The sequence below is a fragment of the Ostrea edulis genome, chromosome 1, assembly GCF_947568905.1.
Source record: "Ostrea edulis chromosome 1, xbOstEdul1.1, whole genome shotgun sequence".
NCBI classification, from domain to species: Eukaryota; Metazoa; Mollusca; class Bivalvia; order Ostreida; family Ostreidae; genus Ostrea; species Ostrea edulis.
In genome coordinates this window covers 27,226,033-27,247,929 of record NC_079164.1, presented here as the reverse complement: position 1 = coordinate 27,247,929, position 21,897 = coordinate 27,226,033, and the positions used below count along the sequence as shown (strand labels likewise).

General features: G+C 36.8%; 1 protein-coding gene across 3 annotated transcripts; it reads right to left on the bottom strand.

Moving 5' to 3' along the window:
- Positions 1 to 6,897: 6,897 nt before the first annotated feature.
- Positions 6,898 to 15,674, bottom strand: LOC125663856 (G-protein coupled receptor 157-like). 3 transcript variants are annotated; one of them, XM_048896267.2, is made up of 4 exons: positions 12,960 to 15,674; positions 12,660 to 12,874; positions 12,344 to 12,390; positions 6,898 to 7,317 (listed from the first exon to the last, which is right to left on the bottom strand). In XM_048896267.2, the coding sequence occupies exons 1-4, from the start codon at positions 13,384 to 13,386 to the stop codon at positions 7,299 to 7,301; spliced, it is 708 nt and encodes a 235-aa protein (XP_048752224.2). In that variant the 5' UTR covers positions 13,387 to 15,674; the 3' UTR covers positions 6,898 to 7,298. The 3 variants fall into 3 exon arrangements, with proteins under 3 accessions (XP_048752224.2, XP_048752222.2, XP_048752223.2); XM_048896265.2 differs by having other exon boundaries at positions 12,344 to 12,355; XM_048896266.2 differs by lacking the exon at positions 12,344 to 12,390.
- Positions 15,675 to 21,897: the final 6,223 nt, after the last annotated feature.

The following is a 21,897-nucleotide window of genomic DNA, read 5'->3' as shown; positions in this document are numbered from 1 at the left end:
ACTGCGGGTAGTAATAATGCATCTCGTCAGGGGTGGGCTGGAACAAAAACTCCGCGATTTGGAGTTGGTACCCAGAGGGAAGGGTCAAGCACAAAGTCTGACCATGGGTCAAAGAAAACACTAAAACCACGTGGCACTTGTTAAGTATTCAATAAGGGATCCTGCTCTCATAACCACTGCAAGTTTTGACACAGATGTAAAGTGTATTATCGGGGGGGGGGGGGAGGCATTCCCAAATCAACTGTTCCATGGGTAAATAAAAAGGGACAGTCCAACTTGTATAGCTTAGCTGCCACACCTATCAATTACCATCAATTATCAATTGAACTGGAATCTTACCTCTTTGAACTCGAAAGACAACAACTTTTGACTGGTTTTAGGATTGGTTTTTCATTGCATTATTCGGGGCCTAGACAATTTAGGGTATCAAATAATTTAAATTCTGCACAAGAGGCACCTCAATTGGTTGAAGAGAAAACAAAACAAAAGTAGCCTTGGGTAGGGTAGCAGGTCTTTCTACAGATGTCCCACTCCCCACTTTTCGCCAGTGGGTCTCGTACCTAAAAAGGATGGCAATTTCAGATCAATTCACCACCTGTCTTACCCACAATATAACTCGCTTAATTATCACATTGATCGAGACATTTGTACTGTTAAATATTCCGATATTGACGAAGCGATCCCCATGATTCAAACACCGGGATCTAATGCATTGCTGGCCAAAACCGACCTTAAGAGTGCCTTTCGTCTGCTACTTATATACCCAGGTGATTTTGACCTTTTAGGCATTAAATGCAATAACAACTGCAACTTCGACAAATGTTTGTCATTTGGTTCCGAATTTATTTAACCGATTTAGCACATTCCTGGTTGCTCTGTAAAAAAAATCATTCAATTCCTATATTAGTCATTATTTAGATGACTTTTTGTTTGGGTGCAAGTCAGGAGACGGAACATGGGGTTTGTGTGCAATTGGGGTTCACACAGCTGATGACAAGACTGTTGAGCTGACTACATGTTTAACAATTTTAGAGATTGAATTTTATACACCAACGATGCAGATGCGCCTTCCTAAGGACAAATTAACTTAACTGTGTAGTCAACTACAAACAACGTTACATGATGTAAAACTGACATTACAGGAGCTGTAGTCCTTAAAAGGTTCACTTAACTTTGTATGTCAGGTTGTTGCACCAGGTAGAGCTTTTATTAGGTGGGTTATTGATGCTACAGTGGGTATTAAAAAGGCTAAACAAAAAATAAGAGTAACCCCTAGTATGAGATTGGACTTAGAAATGAGGTTGAATTTTTTTTCATGGGGATTCAATTTATACAAATTGTGGGGTACCTTTATCCCTCAACTTTCAAATCACAATGAAATACACAATTTATAAAATGATTCAATCTACAGAAACCATATTCATGATATTAGATCTCAACTAAAAATCTAGATAATCCACAAATTGGAATGATTCCATATTTCTTGATTATCCCCCCTTTGAAGGAAGCATGACCCTTCATTTAATTTAAACAAGCTTGAATCCCCTTTTCTCAAGGATGATTTTTGCTAGATTGACTGACAATGGCTCAGTGGTTGTAGAAAAGATTAAATTTTGAAAAGTCTACAAACAGATGGACAGACAGACAAAGGCTCACTAAAATGTTCAACTCAGGTGAGGTAAATAGGATAATCTGCTCTGTTGTTTATCAGTATGCCAAGTTTGTTGTCAACCAAGCAATTGGTGTGACTGACGGGTGCAAACTTAATTAATATTCCAACTCACATATACAGGACAATATAACAACCTGAACAATACATATATTACATGTAAATATATGCATGTGTATATTTACAATGACAACGGTTTTTCATTTTCATACATGCAAAGCAGATATTATGATGTATACCTTTAATGTTGTTACATGATTTTGCATGTATTCAAGTCTGACCCATTCAAGTTCTAATTCTAGGAATCATGTCCATAATCTGTTGTTTGTTGTATGGCAAGCAAGTCATGGAATCTTCTTGGAATTTCAGTGAATAGATTCCTTGTATACTGAAATTTAAGTAAATATATTTCATTCAATGAAGCTGAACTACCAACTATCAATTTGTGGTGATGGCAATGATCTCGATACCTGCTGAGGTGTCAATAATTCAATTTTCAATCAAGTTCACAAGTTACCAAATTATGTAGACAACAAGTATAACAGACATTATGATCACAGAAAAATGGTGATCAGGTAAGCTATAGACTTTTGGTTAAAAGACCTGTGCTAAATCATTACATCCGATACATTTTTACTGATAAGAAATATTCATTTGATTAAAAATTACGTTTGAAATTGTTCATCTTATGCAAAATTAACTAAAATAGATCCTTGAGGTCTTCATATTTGATGTGATAAAAATTAGCTAATGAAGAGCACTTTTAATATGTATTTTCAAGTATGTGGGTTGTGATTGGATTTTAAAAAATGCATCTATACTGGTAATATAAGAAAATTAAAAGAATTTTGATATGGAATCAGGTGTCACAAATAGTGTTTCCTATTTTAATTATTATTCCATGGCTAAAAAACTAAAAAATCATTAATTTTGAATTCCCACTGTGATGACATCATGATTAACAACTATGTGGAATCAACATTTGTACTTTTCTCAAAAATCAGATACAAAAAGGACTCACAAAAATTCATGGGACTTGTGAATTTTCATGGGATTGAAGCTGCTCATAAACCATGAGTCTGGGGCTTATCTTTAAAAAGCCCTAGTAACAATCCTGATGTGTTATGAAATTTGAACCTGCAGTACATGTGTTAGATTAGAGTTGTGAGGATCAAGATACTCCAACATATCACCATATGGCATATGTCATTGACTTATCTAAACAATGTGTAACTGTTGACTCACCAGGTTCAGTAATCATGGGGTGGGGTTGTTGAATCATTCATTGAAATAACATGAACAAAGAGCAATGATTCATTTAATAGTTTCAATTTAGCTGATGTGTTTTGATTTTAGCCTATGAAATAAAAAGTTACTTTCAACCACTGGTTGGTAGAGGGAAAACAGAAGTGTTTCTAAAATGGCCTACATTTTAAAGTACATGTATAATATTTTTTACATATAGTTTTGAACTTTTCACCCCCCCCCCCCCCCCACACACACTGATACTATTCATTCATTAGTCGACAGATTATTTATGGTCCAAAGCAAAAGAATGATTGAAATAAAGTATGGTGAAATTAGCTTAAGTAACCAATACACATTTATGATTTATTCATATAAACTTACCTGCACCGCCACCCATACTGGCCACAGCATTTTCCCACAAGCATGTTGCTCATCCCGAATGTTATGATATGTGCCCATATCCGGTTCGTATATCCAATACAACTGACCGAGTGATCTGGTAGTATTCCACATCCACTCCAAAGAACTCTGATGATATGAAACAACCCCGAAAAAGTCCAACGTGTAATTGTGAAAATAGACACAGGGGCAGGTGGGCCTTGCGTCATGGATTTCCCGCAATGTGATTGTTTAAGGAGCATAAATATCTAGCTACCGATTTCTTATAGTCATTCACATAAACTGTCTTTGAAACCTCTTCACATGGAGTATTTGTCCATAAAGAAATGTTTCAAAACGGCATCGTCTGTCTTCAAACCGCCAACTCGTATGACATGTTGTTATGTTTCCCCAAACAATCGTATCTTTAACACTAAAGAGTTAGCAAAGGGAGATAATAAAATCGTCAATCTGCTAGATCGTACGTAGTTTTTAAAAATCTGTAACTAATTTGTAAACATGTTTCCAAATGATGTTTGTTATTTCTTTTACTGTCCATATTATTTACTTTATGTATATATTAATCTTTAATGACAGAGTGTCCGATAATTAATTTTAATGACCATTTTCATTAGTGCTCTTTATAAAGAAAACAACGGGAAAATATTTTTGAAACCGAATATCCTTTCAGTCGATTAAAAATCTTAAGAAGGATTCAAGGTGAAATTTTTTATTGGATCAAGTTCAAAACATGATTTTCTTCAAAATTTTTCAAGAGATTTTAAATTTATAGCTGTGCCACTTTTTTTTTCATTCTGCATGATTCTTACGTGGACTGCTACTTAAATCATTACAATGGAGCGACTTTAGTCTCATAAAGGATTTGGGTTGCTAACGACACACTTCAGTTTTTTACAGATAGTTCAGGTGGGTCTTCTGGTGACTTTGAAATTTTCTTTCAGAACAAATGGGCCTATGGTAGATGGCCACAACATTGGTCAGAAGCAGGTAGATTAAGCAACATGATATTTTTAGAGCTCTTTCCAGTAATGGTGGCTTTGTCTGCCAGGGGTCCCCAACTAGCTAATAGGATAATATCTGCAACCTCATTTAACAAAACCGATTCCAGTTCAATATATGCAATGTACAACTAAATTTAAATTGTCCTCTCACAAGTTCGAATTTGAAAGAGGGGGATATGTTGATATACCTGAGTGTAATATAACGTTTGAATTATGTACAAATAGATATATTGAAGAAGAATATCATTTTATATTTATTTGTCCTTTATATGAAAAACTAAGAAAATATCTATTGATTAATATTATTATGAAAACCCGTATAATGTATAAATTATTACAACTGTACTCAAATACAAATGTAAGTGTTATGTGTAGTTTTGGGAATTTTTTATATAAAGCTTGTAAACTGAAGTTAGATTGATTGATTGAATATTGTTTATCGCCCTGCTCTAAAATATTTCACTCATATGGATACGTCACCGCTGCTGGTGAAGGGCTGAAAAATTAAGGCTTATGCTCGGCGCTTATGGCCATTGAGCAGGGAGGGATCTTTATCGTGCCACACCTGCTGTGATATTGGACCTCGGTTTTTGCGGTCTCATCCGAAGGACCCTCCCATTTAATCGCCTCTTTCGATAGGCAAGGGGGTACTGAGGACCTATTCTGAAATTTAGAGGCCACAACATAAATAGATTTATCCTCAACATAAAGAAACATGTCCTTTATATTTAAGACACATGCTCTATTTTGTGCTTAAAATTATTATTATAACTTATTGATGTCTTTTTCACTTATGTTATTATTGTAATATATGTTGCATGTATTTGCAACCTATAAGCAGTACTGCGTTTGGAAATAAACAATATAATACATTGTTTCATGTTGATAATCAGGCAGTAGCACATATAATTAATAAAACAAATCTTCGAAATCTCCTGAAGTCATGACATTAGTAAGAAAACTGACACTGCACATGCTACGCTTTCACATAAACTTTAGAGTTCAGTACATTAACACTAAATCTAATGCAATAGCAGATTCTATTTCTCGTTGTCAGTGGAACCGCTTTCGGGCTTTGACTACACATGCAAATCCATCACCATCTCCAACCCCCAAATATATGGCAGGTTTGACAGTCGAGACCACCAGGGGCTCTTGAAAGCTTCAATGACAGAGAATGCATGGCACATTTATAAGGCAGTCGTTGAAAGTTTTAACCATTTCAGATATCTATTTACCTTACAATTGACATGACCGGCACCTTTGGATCACATACTGCAATTCATAGCTTATATGTCCACCAAAAATCGCACACCAGCATCCAATAGGACATACACGATATCGGGTTTGTCATACCCAAGGTCTCAATGATGTTACCAAGTCATTTATAGTTACTAAGTTGTTAGAGGGTGCCGAAAGAAGTTCCCAAATTCTGGATACAAGGACCCCAATTACTTTAAGTATTGTAGAACAATTACTACCAGCTCTGAACAAGGTTTGTGCTTCATGTTTATGAGGTTGATCTGTTTAGGACAGCATTTTGCTTAGTTTTCTTTGGATTTCTGCGTGTAGGGGAATTAACTACCAAGTCACTAAATTTTTATGACCCAAGACCGCTACGGCGTAGCGACGTTGACATTGTGGGGGACTTAATGTGCAGACAGGTAAAGTTGAAAATTCGACAGTCCAAAACAAAGGAATTGGGCCAGTCTACAACCTTATGTTTATTAGAACCCAGCTTTTCTTGTCACTTCATTGGCTAAATTCTTAGTGGTAAGAAACGACAATATTTCAGCCAATTATTAATCCACTACGATGACAATCCCCTGATATCAGTTTGCATCTATTTTTGGCCAAAACCTTAAAAACATAAACAATGGGTAATTTAGGGATCACTCATTTCGAATTGGGGCAGCAGCAGGGCAGTGATGAGGGATATCCCAGATGTAGTAATCAAACAATGGGGCAGATGGAAGTCAGTGACGTACACTTATTATATTAGATTGTTTTAATATGCTTTTGATTTTACATGCACGTGTCATGTAGGCGTGTTATACTAATACCAAGTTTCACAGGAAAGTCAACAGTAGTCCGGATAACGGGATTGTCTAATGGTCTGCCTATAGCGTTAATAATCGTCCCGGAGGGAGGCATCTTAACGCGGTTTTGGCAGGTGAACTTGTATTGGCAGAACTAGGGGATTACCACGATGGAGGATTTCGCCTATATCTGGCTCTAAACTCTGGGTATTCCACCCTCAGACTAGGGATCACGTTTGTTTACCTTAGGGGCCGGCTTGACCCTTGAGGTACCAAGGGCAAGTTTTGTGGCTTACCCCTGTGTATGACACTAGGGATGCAGGGTAGAGTGAGGAACAGACCCAGTACTTGATTTCCTCTTCATACATGTATGTGGTATTCTCTCTTTTTACGGTACCAAGAGGTCTCGCTCATCACGGTTACCCGTGGTTGCACCTTCTGCCACTTGAAGGCCGGTGGCCTTTCAGGCAATTGGTGATTCTCTGGGTTTCGCTGGGGTAATCTACACAATGTATAAATAGATTGTGACAAATACTCGCCATAAATTGTAATTGCTCTCATTTATTCAATAAAGGTTTACAATTTATGATTTGTTGTATTACTTGCTGCATCTGGAAATTAAGTTTCGTATATCTATTTTTATGTGGCAATATATCCAATCCATTTGAATCACCCTCTACAATATTAACATTGTCCTATCACCATTTCTGTTCCAGGCCAAGATTCGATTCCAATACTTTCGTACAAAAGGGGGGTTAGTGAACAGATAAAATATAAAATTCACAAACGCCAAACTGCCATCTCCAAAACTTTGTAGATTCAACAGCCATTCATTTGCCTTATCGCTAACTTGTACATCAGACACATATAAGAAGAAACGGGCTGTGCCAAAGCAACGGGTGACCATCAAAATTATCCACGCATAGCAAAATCTCGGTATTTCTACATCATCCTGATATTCCTAAAATGAAAAACGAGGATTCCGTTTAAAGGAAGTAAACGACAGGGTCAAAACAATCCTTTACAATCAATATAATGTATTAGGAGGTTATTATTATATAGTTTTACCTATAAAATACCCAACATCCACTGGTTAGGTTGGAATATAGGGGTTTGTAAAATCCTAACCCAATAAATGCCAATAAACAACATGTACTAAAAAGATCACTTTTATGCTGTGTCTGTATCTCGTCTTACTGTAAAACATTCAATTAATACAAGTTTTGATTTGAACAAGTGTAAGTGCATTAATACCATTCTCGGAACACATCCTTGGTTTGAAACATTGCTTGAGAAGCAAGCGCCCCCTAACCAGTAATATATACTACTCAAAATTTGATAAGAATCATAAATATTTTTCTGTTTAAAAAATTAATAACTGCATAACTGGCAATATTGTGTCCAAGTGAAATCAAAAACGTCTTCAACAAACTTGCACGTGCATTTCATGCCATGGGAAATGCGTTTCTCATTAGTTTATGCTTTTGCTACCATTGCACGATTTTCACTTAGGCATCGGTGTCTGATTCTTTCTAAAATTTCAAACTCCCTTGAGTGTTTACACTACTTTTATCAACTCAATACCCCGTCAACGTGTAAGGCGTTGCCTGACGACAGAACAACTGGGCAGATGTATTGGAATGCTTGACGCTGGCAATTAACAACGTGACGTTGCAAATGCACTAAACGTCAGCCAAAGCGTTGTAAACAGGGCCTGGAACCGACATCAAACTGTTGGTACAGCAGCACACCGACATAGGGGTGGACGTCAGAGCTCGACAACCCAACGCCAAGACCATTTTGTGGCTCTTCTGGCACGACGTCATCCCTTCTGGACAGCAACCAGCCTACGTAACGATCTCCTGAGCGCCTCGGGGGTGAATGTGTCCACTCAGACGATACGGAATCGGCTTCATAATGCAGGTCTCAACTCGAGAAGGGCATGTGTTCGAGTCCCTCTGACTGTTCGACACCGGCGGGAGCGATTGCACTGGCTGAAGATCATGTCACTTGGACACAGAACGATTGGGTTCAAGTTCTGTTCACCGATGAGTCCAGGTATTGTTTGGAATTTACAGACAGGAGGCACCGAGTGTGGCGACGACAACGTGAACGTTTCCATAATGCTAACATCAGTGAACATGACTGTTATGGTGGTGGTTCCTTCATGGTCTGGGGTGGAATCAGCAGGGATGGAAGAACAGGTCTTCATCTCCTGGAGAGAGGAACAATGACGGGGGTGCGGTTCCGGGATGAGATCCACGATGTTTACGTCAGACCCTACTCTGGTGCTGTTGGCCCTGAGTTCATCCTGATGGATGATAACGCCCGTCCTCATCGCGCCAGGGTGGTGGAGCAGTAACTTCAGCAGGAGACAATTGTCCGTATGGACTGGCCAGAGCGCTCGCCGGACTTAAACCCGATTGAGCATGTATGGAACATGCTGCAGGTTGCCCGTTCACGCTGTAGACCACAACCCACGACTTTGGCAGAGCTCGAAAACGCCCTCGTGGAAGAGTGGAACAACCTTCCCATTGGAAACATTCAGGTGCCTATTGACAGCATGGCTCGACGTTTTCAAGCCGTCATTGATGCAAGGGGAGGCCATACCCGGTATTGACACTTCATCGACTAAGTGTAATGATGGACTATTCCCAAAAACTGTGTAATTCTTTCTCTGGTTTGCTGTTAACTTTTTGTAATGAAATGCCTTTTGGTGTTGTTATCAGATTTCAAGCATTCCTTATTGATAAATGTTCATGCCATTCATGAATTTTCATTCATAACCTGAGTAAACACGTTTCTGAGTCAAATTTATGTCTTTTGTTATGTTAGTGGTAAATTACACACATATAACCTAGTGATCCTTATCAAATTTTGAGTAGTATATAGATAAAACAGGTACATCACGTGCTTATAATGTCTGCAATGTAAGGTGAAGGGAACGAACAGCGATCAATCTCATAACTCTTATAAGCAATACAAAATAGATAGTTGGGCAAACACGGACCCCTGGACACACCAGAGGTGGGATCAGGTGCCTAGGAGGAGTAAGCATCCCCTGTTGACCGGTCACACCCGCCGTGAGCCCTATATCCTGATCAGGTAAACGGAGTTATCCGCAATCAAAATCAGTGTGCCAAGAACGGCTTAACAATCGGTATGAAACACGTCAGACAGCATTTGACCCAATGCGAGGTTGTACTGACGAACTAGATCGTTATAACGACCATAGAATTTGCGAAATGCTTACTTCAATTGAGAAACCCCTGTACCATCAACTTGTTTGTCAGTAGCTTACCTCGATTTACAAACTGACTATACGCAGAACAAGCTATTACATATCGAATCAGTTGAGATATATAAACACCATATGCAGGTGATAATGGAATATTGCTACATAAATATGGGAAGTTGACGATGGAGAAGCTGAAATCATCCCGTTTGTCATACAGTTGAGTTGTCAGTTTGCCGTTAATGTCTACTTCCAATAAAATATCTAAGTATGAAGCAGAAGTGGACGACTCTGTGGTGTCCTTTATTTCGAGTTCACAGGGATATATCAAATTGACATATGAATGAAAGCTATCATTGTTAATAGACAAAACGTCATCGATATATCTAAAAGTCGAATTGAAGGCCACAGCGAGAGATTTTTTCTTCTCACGTAGAAGTTTTTGAATAAATTCTGCTTCATATGAATATAAAAACAGGTCAGCTAACAAAGGAGCACAATTCGTGTCCATGGGAATTCCAACAGACTGTTGGAAGACCTGATCACCAAAGACCATGAAGATATTGTCAATGAGGAACTCTAGCATATTTCTTATTTCAACTTCAGAGTACTTGTTCTAGGAATCAGAGTGGTGTTTAACAAAGTAAGTTTTTGAATGACTGATCACTACATATGAATATTTCCGTTTTCCGTTTTTGTTGAAGAAGCAACTGTCTATGATGTCAAAAAGTCTAGTCTTTAATTTATCGTGAGGAATGGTCGTGTATAGTGTTGAAAAGTCATAGGTTTTAATGTTATTGATTTGGGGAAAATTCTGCGTTTTCAAGTTTACTAAAAGTTTTTTAGAATCCACATTTGATTAACACCACTTCTGGCATATGTAATCGCACAGTAAGTTTGAAGTTTCTCCTTCACAGTGGTTAACATTTTCGTGAGGAGCAAAGATAGGGGCTTGGTAGAGCACTTACTGGATCCAGCAATGTATCTTTGTTTGTAAGGGTTTTTGTGTAGTTTAGGAATCCAGTATAGGTATGGTAGCTCATATTCATTCGACCCATTGACAGGAATATTAAATGTGTCTAAAACTGAAGCATGGTTTTGAAGAATTTCATATTTTGAAAGAGCAGTTGTAGTATATGCATGATTACCAAAAGTGGAATTAATGCCAAGTTCGTTTAAAATACAGTTGTAATATTGAGCCTTATACAAACAAAGACAATGTTGTTACAAGTTTTGTTAGCTGGAACCAAAACATATTCCTCATGTAAGCTATCTACGCAATTGTGTTAAGTAGGGCCATATAAATATGTCAGAAAAAAAAGCGTTAATAAACAGATCAATTTGTGACAAATTCTGTAAACACAACCGTTTTATACAAAAACAATATTTATATATCATTAAGTGCATATTGACCTCTTATACATTTTTCACCAGACCGACAGTCTCTACATCAACTCTGTGTCACGTGATCAAACAAGATAAAAACGTATCGTGTATGTATAAATCGTTGAATTGGCACGATATCCAGATATCAATGCAAGTTGAAGTTAATATAACTTCAAAGCATATTAATTTCTTAATTTGAAAAGTGCTGAGAGCAAGTTTATTGTGACTTGTAACATGTCTAATATTGTGTATTGAATATGCAAGATGCAGCGATTTTTGCTCATACGAAGTTGAATCTAGCCTGAAAAACATATTTTCTGTTGAAGCCAGAACTTGCTCTCCTAACTTTCCTTTGGCACTGAAGTTCACATGTCACATAAATCAAACATCCTCGGGGTGTCGTGCCAATGATGAAATTTTTATGTACGGAAACCCTGTTTATGCAAATGAGTCCATTGTGAAAGTAACTATACGTGTAGATTAGGGGCGATATCAAGATCACAGTATAATATGGATATTACTTTAGCATGTATGCTATATAAAGAAGAAATTGAAACTTTTTCAATATCAAAGAGAATTAATATAACCCATTTGACAGAAACTTTTACGCGATTGCAGTTTACCGTTTGACAGCGGTGGTAAATAACGAAACAATATTTTGACATTTCCAACCACAAAAGGATTGTAGATATGTACGTCATGACCTTCGTCATGACGTATTTTTCATTGTGACGTCGTGCAATATGCCAGTGCGGTAAAGTATATTTGTGTACAGCACTGGTATTAAAAATTTTATGGGGAAAGCCTTAACTCAACCGCGTAATTCTTTTATCACTTCTGGTTTACTAAACACAGAAGGATAGATGGTACGTACTTTTGTTTTCATGTGTCTAATGCGGGATTTTAATATTTGATACTCTGCAATGTGAATATTGAACTATGAAAATGCGGCATATTTTTCGTCGAATATTGTTTTTAATTCAACAAAGTAGTGTGAGTAATGCTTGCTTAGGTCGATATATACACCAGACATCCCAAATGAAATCAACAGGGATAGGCTGCCGCAGGATACTTGATATGTTCTTATGGTCTAACTACTGAATAAATATACCAAGCGTATATCCACTTGCTGTAAACGAACTTTTATTCGCGTGCGAAATTTTTTAGAGATTAGCGAAAATATCATCATCGCAAATAATTCTCGTCGTGAAGCAGTCCTTGAATGTCTGTCATCTGTAATGAAAAAGGATAGATCGCGAAAATTATTCGCCGCAAACCAGTTTACCACAGGTTAATCGCGAAATAAAGTAGACGCGAATAAAAGTTGGTTTACAGTATCTTGTATTCATTTATTATTTATACTCACTGGCATTCTGTTCTGTAAATCGAAATACGAAAGGTGAAGCGAGCGCCCTAACCAGTCATAAATAAAACAGGTGCATCAAATGTTTTTCATTTTTGAAAAGTGAATACTACTGTAAAGCAATGGAATATTGAAATGCTTCAAATTCTCCCTAAATCAACAAAGTATGGATCATGCGCACTCGGGACGATACTTTCATCAGGCAACCCAAATTAACTGATTTCTCGCAGTTTACATATCCTCTAACTACATGTACTGAATAAATGCATCCCATATATACAAATTTATTTTCATTCATTATATAATTTTATATACGTACTTCATTTCTGCCACAACTTGTACGTTTCATGCAGAGTACAAACATGACGAACGTAATGATGTAGGTCAAAATTTCCCAGAATTTCCCCGCAAAAAGCATCCACAGAATTCTTTCGCCTTTGGATGGAAAGTCCCGCACCCAGCACCAAGGTCCGCTGTATTCCGCACTATCTTCACCCAGAGCTCCGGCTGATACCGCGCTAATGACAATTATACCTGTAAATGGTGAACATCTCATGTATTGTGATTGAAACAAGAGAGAGATATATACATACTGATAGAGAGAAAGAAAGAGAGATACCTGGTAAAATCCATCCGACAATGTGCATAATCCACTCCCTTAACCGTGATGGTCTGTGATGACCTATGTAGTATAAATATAGCGTGATCAGTAAATTACAGGTCCAAGCAAACGACACCAGACTTGCGTACGTTGTAACAAAGCTTTGCCCTTTGCAAAGCAGGTCGTTGCTGGCATCATCTGACAGTATACTGCAGTTAGTACTGGTCACATTGTCAATTTCCTCGTACAGGTCATAGTACCGCATATCCCCCACAATGTAACCAACGGCATACATAAAATCACCTATCGTCATGAACACGAACATCGTGGCTAGTCGATCATGGTGGAGGTTTAGGCTGTATTCAATGAATATAAGAATTCCGCTGATGACCGATAGGCCACTGCTCACAAAGGTGATAATTGTTGCACGCAACAGACAATGCATGTTTAGTAAATCTTATTGCCTTTAATTGAGATGCCGTGTATCCCAGCTGAAGATCACAGTATTAGATTTAGCTTTGAATTTATCAGATAGTAACCGGGAAGTTGAATCCTTTTCTCATTATCCAATCATGGCTCGGTTGCAGATTGATTAAAATTATGCATGTATAAAGTCAGAAGATAAGATATGAAAATTAAAGTAGTACATTGTAGCTGGAATTAACAAGAGCGCTCAAGGCACGCAACGCCAGTTATCTAATCATCACATTTTAAAGATGCAGATATCATTTGACCTATTAGAGCTACCATTGTCTGGATTTCAATATCCTTTAGTAACAGTAGATACATTTCATTCAGAAATGGTGTACACATTCTTACAGATTAAGTATACGCGAAGTTAGTTGCACAACACTTTGATCTCAATTTACAAGTGGGTACATGAATCGACATATTTATTTTTGTGTCATCTTTTTGCTGTATAGTTTATGTAGTTTGTAATGTTGTGCATATACATACATGTGTATATGTATATTGTACATCTGTAATTTTATGGGATCAGCATATTGAAATACCATTTCGCATTGTGTGATTATCTGTTAACGTTATCCCCCATTATAGTTAAAAAAAAATTCATCATTTTCAATAAAGGACCTTTTCCATCACTACACTAGTGTTAATTTAATTTATGCTCTCCATTTTTATAAGCATATAAAATACTATTCGATGAAACCGGTTTTCTCATGTCCCGCAGCTTTGTTAATTTTCTTGGCAATTAACAATAGAATACATATTGTTGGTTGAATATTGTCATTTATCAATGACGATTGAAGAAGTTGACAACTTATTTACAACCCCTATAATAAGGAGATCCCCGAGTATCAAAACTACAACTCAGATAACCTAAACAAGAATGACATAGGGACTTCCCTGATTTTTATAAATCTTGATAAATACAAACATAATAAAATAAAAAATAAGGCGGCACCTTAAAATTTTTGCCATAAAATCCAATGACAATTGGTTAAAAAAATGAGAGAGATAATTGTAAGAGACCGTCATAAATGTTTTACAAATAAATGTATAATACTAGTAATAAAATACACGGAGTAGCTAATGCATAGCACTAAATATTCTGAACATTCTAAAAACACTGAACTTCAATAAACTGTTGGAATGACTAGCATGAAAATACATGCAGTGGCCAGCAACACCCTAAGAGTATTCTTACATAAAGCAGCATACATGAAAGCAAAATGGGTAGCAGACATCAAAAAGCCATCTGTTCATTGCTGGATAGACAATGACACTTTGTTCTTTGAAGAACTATGTTGGACAGTGATGGAACCTGCCACAATATTTAAGGAGATTGGTTCCTCTTGCCGCTGCTTTATAAGACGGAGATCAATAAATTGGTTCTCCCAGATTTTGTCTTTACCCTATAAGGAATGGTAGCAGCAAGAGGAATTCCATCAATTAGACAAATTGAATCTGACTTATGAGGGGGTGTTGCTGGCTCACCTGTATGCAATATACTGTTAATAAATTTTGCAATGTTCAGAGCCACTGATATAGAGTTCACAGCATCACCTGATGAGTGAGTTTGTGAATTGGCTACTAACTGCACCTCCTCTTGATGGAATTCTGGGATCCCTTCCAACACTGAGCATAGATTTTGCGCCATTTGCCCTGACTTTTTTAGAATAGCATTGACCAGTTTATCATAGTCAACGTTCAGAACTGTGGTAGCACTTTGTTCAGTTAAACTGTCTGGCCCACCTTTTCTCTTCCACTTAGAAGAAGTTGCCCTCGAGGCCATAAGGTCCTTCTTTTTAGGCATGTCTTGGATGAATTCTGAGAGACCGGTATGTGTTTTAATTAACTTTAACAATGAAATTTACATTAAAAGGGGAAATGTGTCCCCTTTTAACATGATTCATTATATCATAAAAAGAAGCCTCAATGTTTAATTTTATATTCATTTGTGGCAGCTATGTCTTACTTGCATAACACAAGTCCTTAAATAACCTAAAAACAGACTTCTATATTTGAGTCAAATTGTAACCACCTAAAACAAGTCTTGTTTCCTTAACTTGACTTGCAATAACCTCGAGACATGTTTAATGTAATTGCTGGCTTTTCATCACTTCAAAACAAGATTCAAATCCTTAAACGACTTGTCATGACTTTGAAACAAGTCTTACATCCTAACACTGACTTGTCATAACCTAGAATCAAGTCTTACATCTCTAATCTGAATTGTCATAACTCAGAAACAAGTCTTAATCCTCAACTGACTTGTTATAACCTAGAAACAAGTCTTACATCCTTAAACTGACTTGTCATAACCTAGAAACAATTCTTACATCCTTAAACCGACTTGTCACAACCCAGAAAGAAATCTTACATCCTTAAACTTCCCTCTCATAACCTAGAGACAAGTCTTGCATCCTTAAACTGATTTGTCATAACCTAGAAACAAGTCTTACATCCTTAAACCGACTTGTCACAACCCAGAAAGAAATCTTACATCCTTAAACTGACTTGTCATAACCTAGAAACAAGTCTTAGATCCTTAAACTGATTTGTCATAACCTAGAAACAAGTCTTACATCCTTAAACTGACTTCTCATAATCTAGAAACAAGTCTTACATGTTATAATTTAGAAACAAGTCTTGCATCCTTAGACTGACTTGTCATGACTTAGAAACACGTCATATCCTTAAACTGACTTGTCATAACCTAGAAACATATCTTACATCCTTAAACTGCCTTGTTATAACTTAGAAACAAGTCTTATATCCTTAAACAGACTTGTCATAACTTAGAAACAAGTCTTACATCCTTAAACTGACTTGTCATAACTTAGAAACAAGTTATATCCTTACAATGACTTGTCATAACCTAGAAACAAGTCTTACATCCTTAATATGCCTTGTTATAACTTAGAAACAAGTCTTATATCCTTAAACTGACTTGTCATAACTTAGAAACAAGTCATATCCTTAAAATGACTTGTAATAACCTAGAAACAAGGCTTACATCCTTAAAATGACTTGTCATGACCTAGAAACAAGGCACCATCCTTAATTTTGACTTGCCATAACTTTAAAACAAGTCATAGCCTTAACTAAAACAAGTCATATCATAAACCCGACTTCTCAAAACCTTTGATGAAACAAGTCACTGAAATGCATTTTACATTTGACTTGTGATAAGATAAAACACCAAAATTCTTTGAATCGACTTGAAACATCTCGAAACATTCCTTGAATCAATGTAAATCTCTTGACTTTCTTACCATTCTAGTCTAAAGTCCGACATAAAGGTTGACTAATAGCTTGATCCCATGGAAATTCCAATCATTTACACTAGGTTTCAAGACTTACTTAGCATGCAATCATTAAGCTTATGCATTTATTGAAGCCCCCATTCATCATGATCCATGAGATAACATAATACTAGCCATAAACATTTCACCACAAGCATATCGAATAGTATAAAGACTCATCCTTATGGTGTTCCATCCTATATACATGTATGTACACACACATATATACACATAATGATATGCATATCATAGTCAACAACTCTGACTGAAATAATCTGTGGCTATACATGCTATAAATTAAGAGATACTGGCCTTGATTTTCCAATTGCGTGGGATATAGCGTATTTAACGCTCCTCAAATGTTTTATCATGGGTGCAGGGAAATCCCAATACTCGACACGCCCAGATGGACACCATCGGGCCCAAGGTACCGCAGGTCAGTCCACAATCCTCTGTGTTTCCAAAAATCAATTCTGTCAGAGTCGTATGTTAATTGTTCCAAACACTGATTTATTTAAACACTTCCTCATTATAATTAATCGGCGATTTCTTTGGGTCTCGGCAATAATTGTCCTATCATAACGCCAGATACACTTTGTCCAGATATTAAATAATTGGCAAACAAGAAAATGTTGCCTATTTTTTTTTTTAGATTAAAGATACATAGGCTAGGTGGATCAGGGAAACTGTTTAAATGGGGCGAGTTCGCCAACATTTGTATTATCAATCCTCCCTGAGCACGGAAGTACACTGTCGTTTTCTGATCTAAACACAGGTTATCATACGTTGGATTCACCGAAAGAAACTGTTTTAAACGACGTATATAAGAATATCCGATTACGTTCACCACTAATGGATCCGCCATGGTTTTTTATGCTGGTCTGATTCTCTGCTCAATCCAGATCGAACCGGTCCACCAATTAGCTTGCACTGTGCCGATGGGAAATTACCCTACGAAAATTTGTTCATAAACGCGTCACTTATGATTCTATTTGCACATCGAATGTTCATCCAAATATGTCCGACTAAATCGTTATGATAGTAGTCTATTCTATTGGAAGACACATGAAACGGGAGCCAATACAATTTTCCTTTATAATCACATAAAAATTAATTCTTTCTTTCATTTGGACAGCTACAAACCAAGACATGATCACGTGACACTTAATCATTATTTCAGTGGCTGCTGATGAGGGTGGATAAAAATATACCTCTGAATCAGCTAAAATGATTGGTTGTGATTACTGATGACATAACGTGTAAATAGATACATGTCCTTCACTTGTGATCAATTAGAAATTAACAAGATGATTACATAACACAGACTTCATAACATGATACATGTATGCATAGCATATAGTCACGAGTAGACAAATTTGGCAAGTGTTAAAAATGATCACATAAAACGTATTATTTGAAAAACAATATTTCATGATCCTTAATCAGCAAAAACAGAGCTGTGGTGAAACTGTGCAGCATGAAAAAGCATGGATATAGATAAGGATGAAAGATGAAGATAACGAACAGTGATCAATCTCATAACTCCTTTAAGTATTTAAACAAAATAGAGAGTTGGGCAAACACGGACCCCTGCATATACCAAAGGTAGGAACAAGTGCCAAGGAGGAGTAAGCATCCCCTGCCGACCTGTCACACCCGCCGTGAGTCCTATATCTTGATCAGGTAAACGGAGTTATCCGTAGTCAAAATCGGTTATGCCAAGAACGGCCTAACAACCGGTATGAAACACATCAGACAACATGTGACGCAATGATAGGGTGTATTGGCAACCTAGATCTTTATAACGACCATAGAATTTGCGACATGATGACTTTAAACGAGAATGTTGTGTTCAGGGGTCCGTGTTTGCCCAACTATCTATTTTGTATTGCTTATTATTGGAGTTATGAGATTCATTGCTGTTCGTTATCTTCACCTTTCTTGGAACCACTGCACCATCAACTTGTTTGTCAGTGGCCTTTCTCGATTTAAAAACTGATCATAAGCAGAACAAGCTCTTGCGTATCGAATCAGTTAAAAGATACAATGTCAGAGGAAACAAGATTTACCTCACACAAGAGAAAATTCAACGCAACGTGGGTGTCACCAGACAACACTACGGGGAACCACATTGACAACGTGTGGATATCCAAGAAATTCTGAAGATCGTTTCAGGACACGCGAGTTTCAAAGGGAACAGTTTTGGCAATATACCACTGCCTTGTGACTTCTAGGATGAAATTAAAGTCGAAGATTAACCCTGTGGAGACATCAGACAGATAGAACTTCAATTCGAGATTTCTGAAAGACTAGTAGACACAAACATTCTACACATTAACACCGAAGAACAGGTTCCAAGTTGTACATGTGTTAGTGAGTGAAGGAATTGATGTCCACAGTCTATGGTCATAGACAGGAAATACGATCAAAACAACACCTAAGAATTACTGGCTCCAAGAAAGAGTCAACAGAAAGGATTGGATATCAGTGGATACTCTACAGAAATTCCAGACAAGGACACACAAGTAAGAAGCAGTTAATGAATGCTAGACAAGAGCGAGCAAAACTGCAGTGCATGCGGAGTTATTGAAGCACACAAGGTAGTTTGGCATAGTTTTAAGAAAGACAACAAAGGGCACTACGAGCACTTAGATAACATGGTAAAATAAGCATCCTGTGGCGTGAAAGAATTATAGAAGCTAGAAGACACATACAGACGATCGGAAAGATACATAAGAAACTAAAATGGAAGACTATTACTGACTCTGAGCAATAATTAAAATCATGAGTTCAACATTTTGAAGAACTGCTAAACATATCAGCTTTAAGCAACCCTTGAGTCGCCTCCGAGGCTATAGAAATCTAGATATACACTGTGATGATCCAGCAACGGAAGAAATAGTACATTAAATCAAGGAGGTGAAGAGCAGCCCGCATTGAATCCAATTGGAGACCCTCAAGGCAAACATAAAAACGACAGTGGAGATTCTGCTTTCTCTGTTTGAGAAGATATGAAACATTAAAGAATACCTGCAGACTAAGCGAAAAAACATTTGATAAAGTTACCCAAGAAGGGAGACCTCAATAAATTTGTATATAAAAAAGTATTCAGTCCGCCACTTTTCCTTCAATAATTTCAAAAGATCTCTTTCCGTATGACCAAACACTAGTTCAAAGGGACTGAATCCAAGATACTCCTGAACTGTTTATCGTGCAGAAATTAAAACACGGTGTAGCCCTTCATCTCAGTCTTTATCATACTGGTAACAATTGGTCTTTATCATAGTTTTAAGGATTTGAGGAAAACGTTCAAGAGCCTCCTGATACTCAAGATGATAAACTGTAGACCTGTTGAAAGAACGCCTACACAAAATTCGAATTTTAAACTGAATGACTAACCTTAGCACTCCTATAAAACTTAAAACATTTTTGTTACGTAATCTTTTGTGATTTTGTACATTATATAGCACAATATATTTGGTTATTTGACAGCACCTGTAATTGTACATTAAGTTGACAAAACTGTCGATTATTAACTTAATGGACTTTTTTCAACTTTTAAATGTACTATTACAGGTAACTTAATTTACAGATTTTAAATGTTGAAAGCATGTAAAATACATGTACATAAAATGCATATTTTCCTGGAAGTCAACAGTAATGATGAAGCAAATTTTCAATTTAATACACATTTGCACATAAATATCAAACATTTGTAAGTTTCAAACATATATCATCCTTTGATATGAGAAATATCCAATGCGAAATGACAAATATCCTGATGCATGATAATTTCACAACATGCACATCAAGAAGTTTTCTTTAACAATAATCAAAACGTTTCATCCTTTTCACATAGTTTGTACATTAAATTTGGCCATGATAGATGCAATCCATGAAATGTATGAAAATCTATTGAACAACATATCCTCTTTTTGGATTAAAATTCAAATGAGAATAACGCATCGTTTGATGTTCATCTCACTAAATATACTGCAAACGGAATCATTTTTAAGACAGGGGCCATAACCTATTCATGAATCTTAACATTTTTCCATGATCCTCAGATCCAGGTTTAGATCAAATGTTGAATGTGGTCTGCTACTTTCTTTTTCCATATCTAGTATGCCACTCAAAATTTCATCTGTGTTCACTTTTTCCTCTGGATCTCTGTATTTTGATTGAGTTAGAAATATACTTTCTCCATCGGGTGAGGACATCTTCATTCATGACAGTTAACATGGGAAGTAATCAGAAATTAAACGAGTTATCGTTGCCCTTTTGTTGTTTTGTTTTGAAATGCCACTCAGTCTCCAGACTATCAAGCAGGGGCGGATCCAGGAATTGCGGTTACGGGGGCGCCACTTTATGAGGCAGTGGGTCCAGGACGAAGCCTTCGTGGGGCTCCTGGATTTTACAGATTTTATGAGGCTTGAAATATATCTCCTATTTAGTCATTTGTACTATTTTCCATCATTTTAATAAGGTGAAATTAATCAAATGACCCACAGTTTAAAGTAATTCAAGAAATCAAAAGATTTTGTCATTCATTTCTCCGGGAGTGGAAGAAAATATTGCTTCTTTTATCGTTTAGTACATTTTCGATTTAACTTAAATTTGAAGATTTTAGGGGGTTGGGCGCGCCGGCTCGCCCCCTATAAATCCGCTACTGTCAAGTGTGTTACATAGTAATAGAAAAGACACAAACATCACCTAGGACAGTTTGTTAATTAAGGTATAGGGTCTAAGATATTGGTAAAAATCTTAATGTTCCAAAATGGTGGCGAAATTAAAGATCATATCTAGAAAATCACAAAAAGTTCTTCAGAATGTTTACAATCACATTGAATACGATAGTAATTACTAACTAATTCCCTGTTCTCATTTGCCTAAATTGGTACCCAGTTGACGTCGCATCCCTTATGTTTATGCGCAGCCACCAATCAGCGGGGTACCAGTTTAATATATTGTCCTCCAGACAAACATTTTATAAAGGGCTAAAACGTCAAAATGACTTCAATTTCAAAGCGCTGCGGCTATAGATAACTCATAATTAATACTACAGATTTTTATTTTATTTTTTTATTTTTTTTTTTTTTTTTTTTTTTTTTTGAGTTCTTCTTGCAAAATATTGTAACGTCATTTTTTAGATGAAAGATAGACGCTATGCCCTTCGGGCCTCAAAC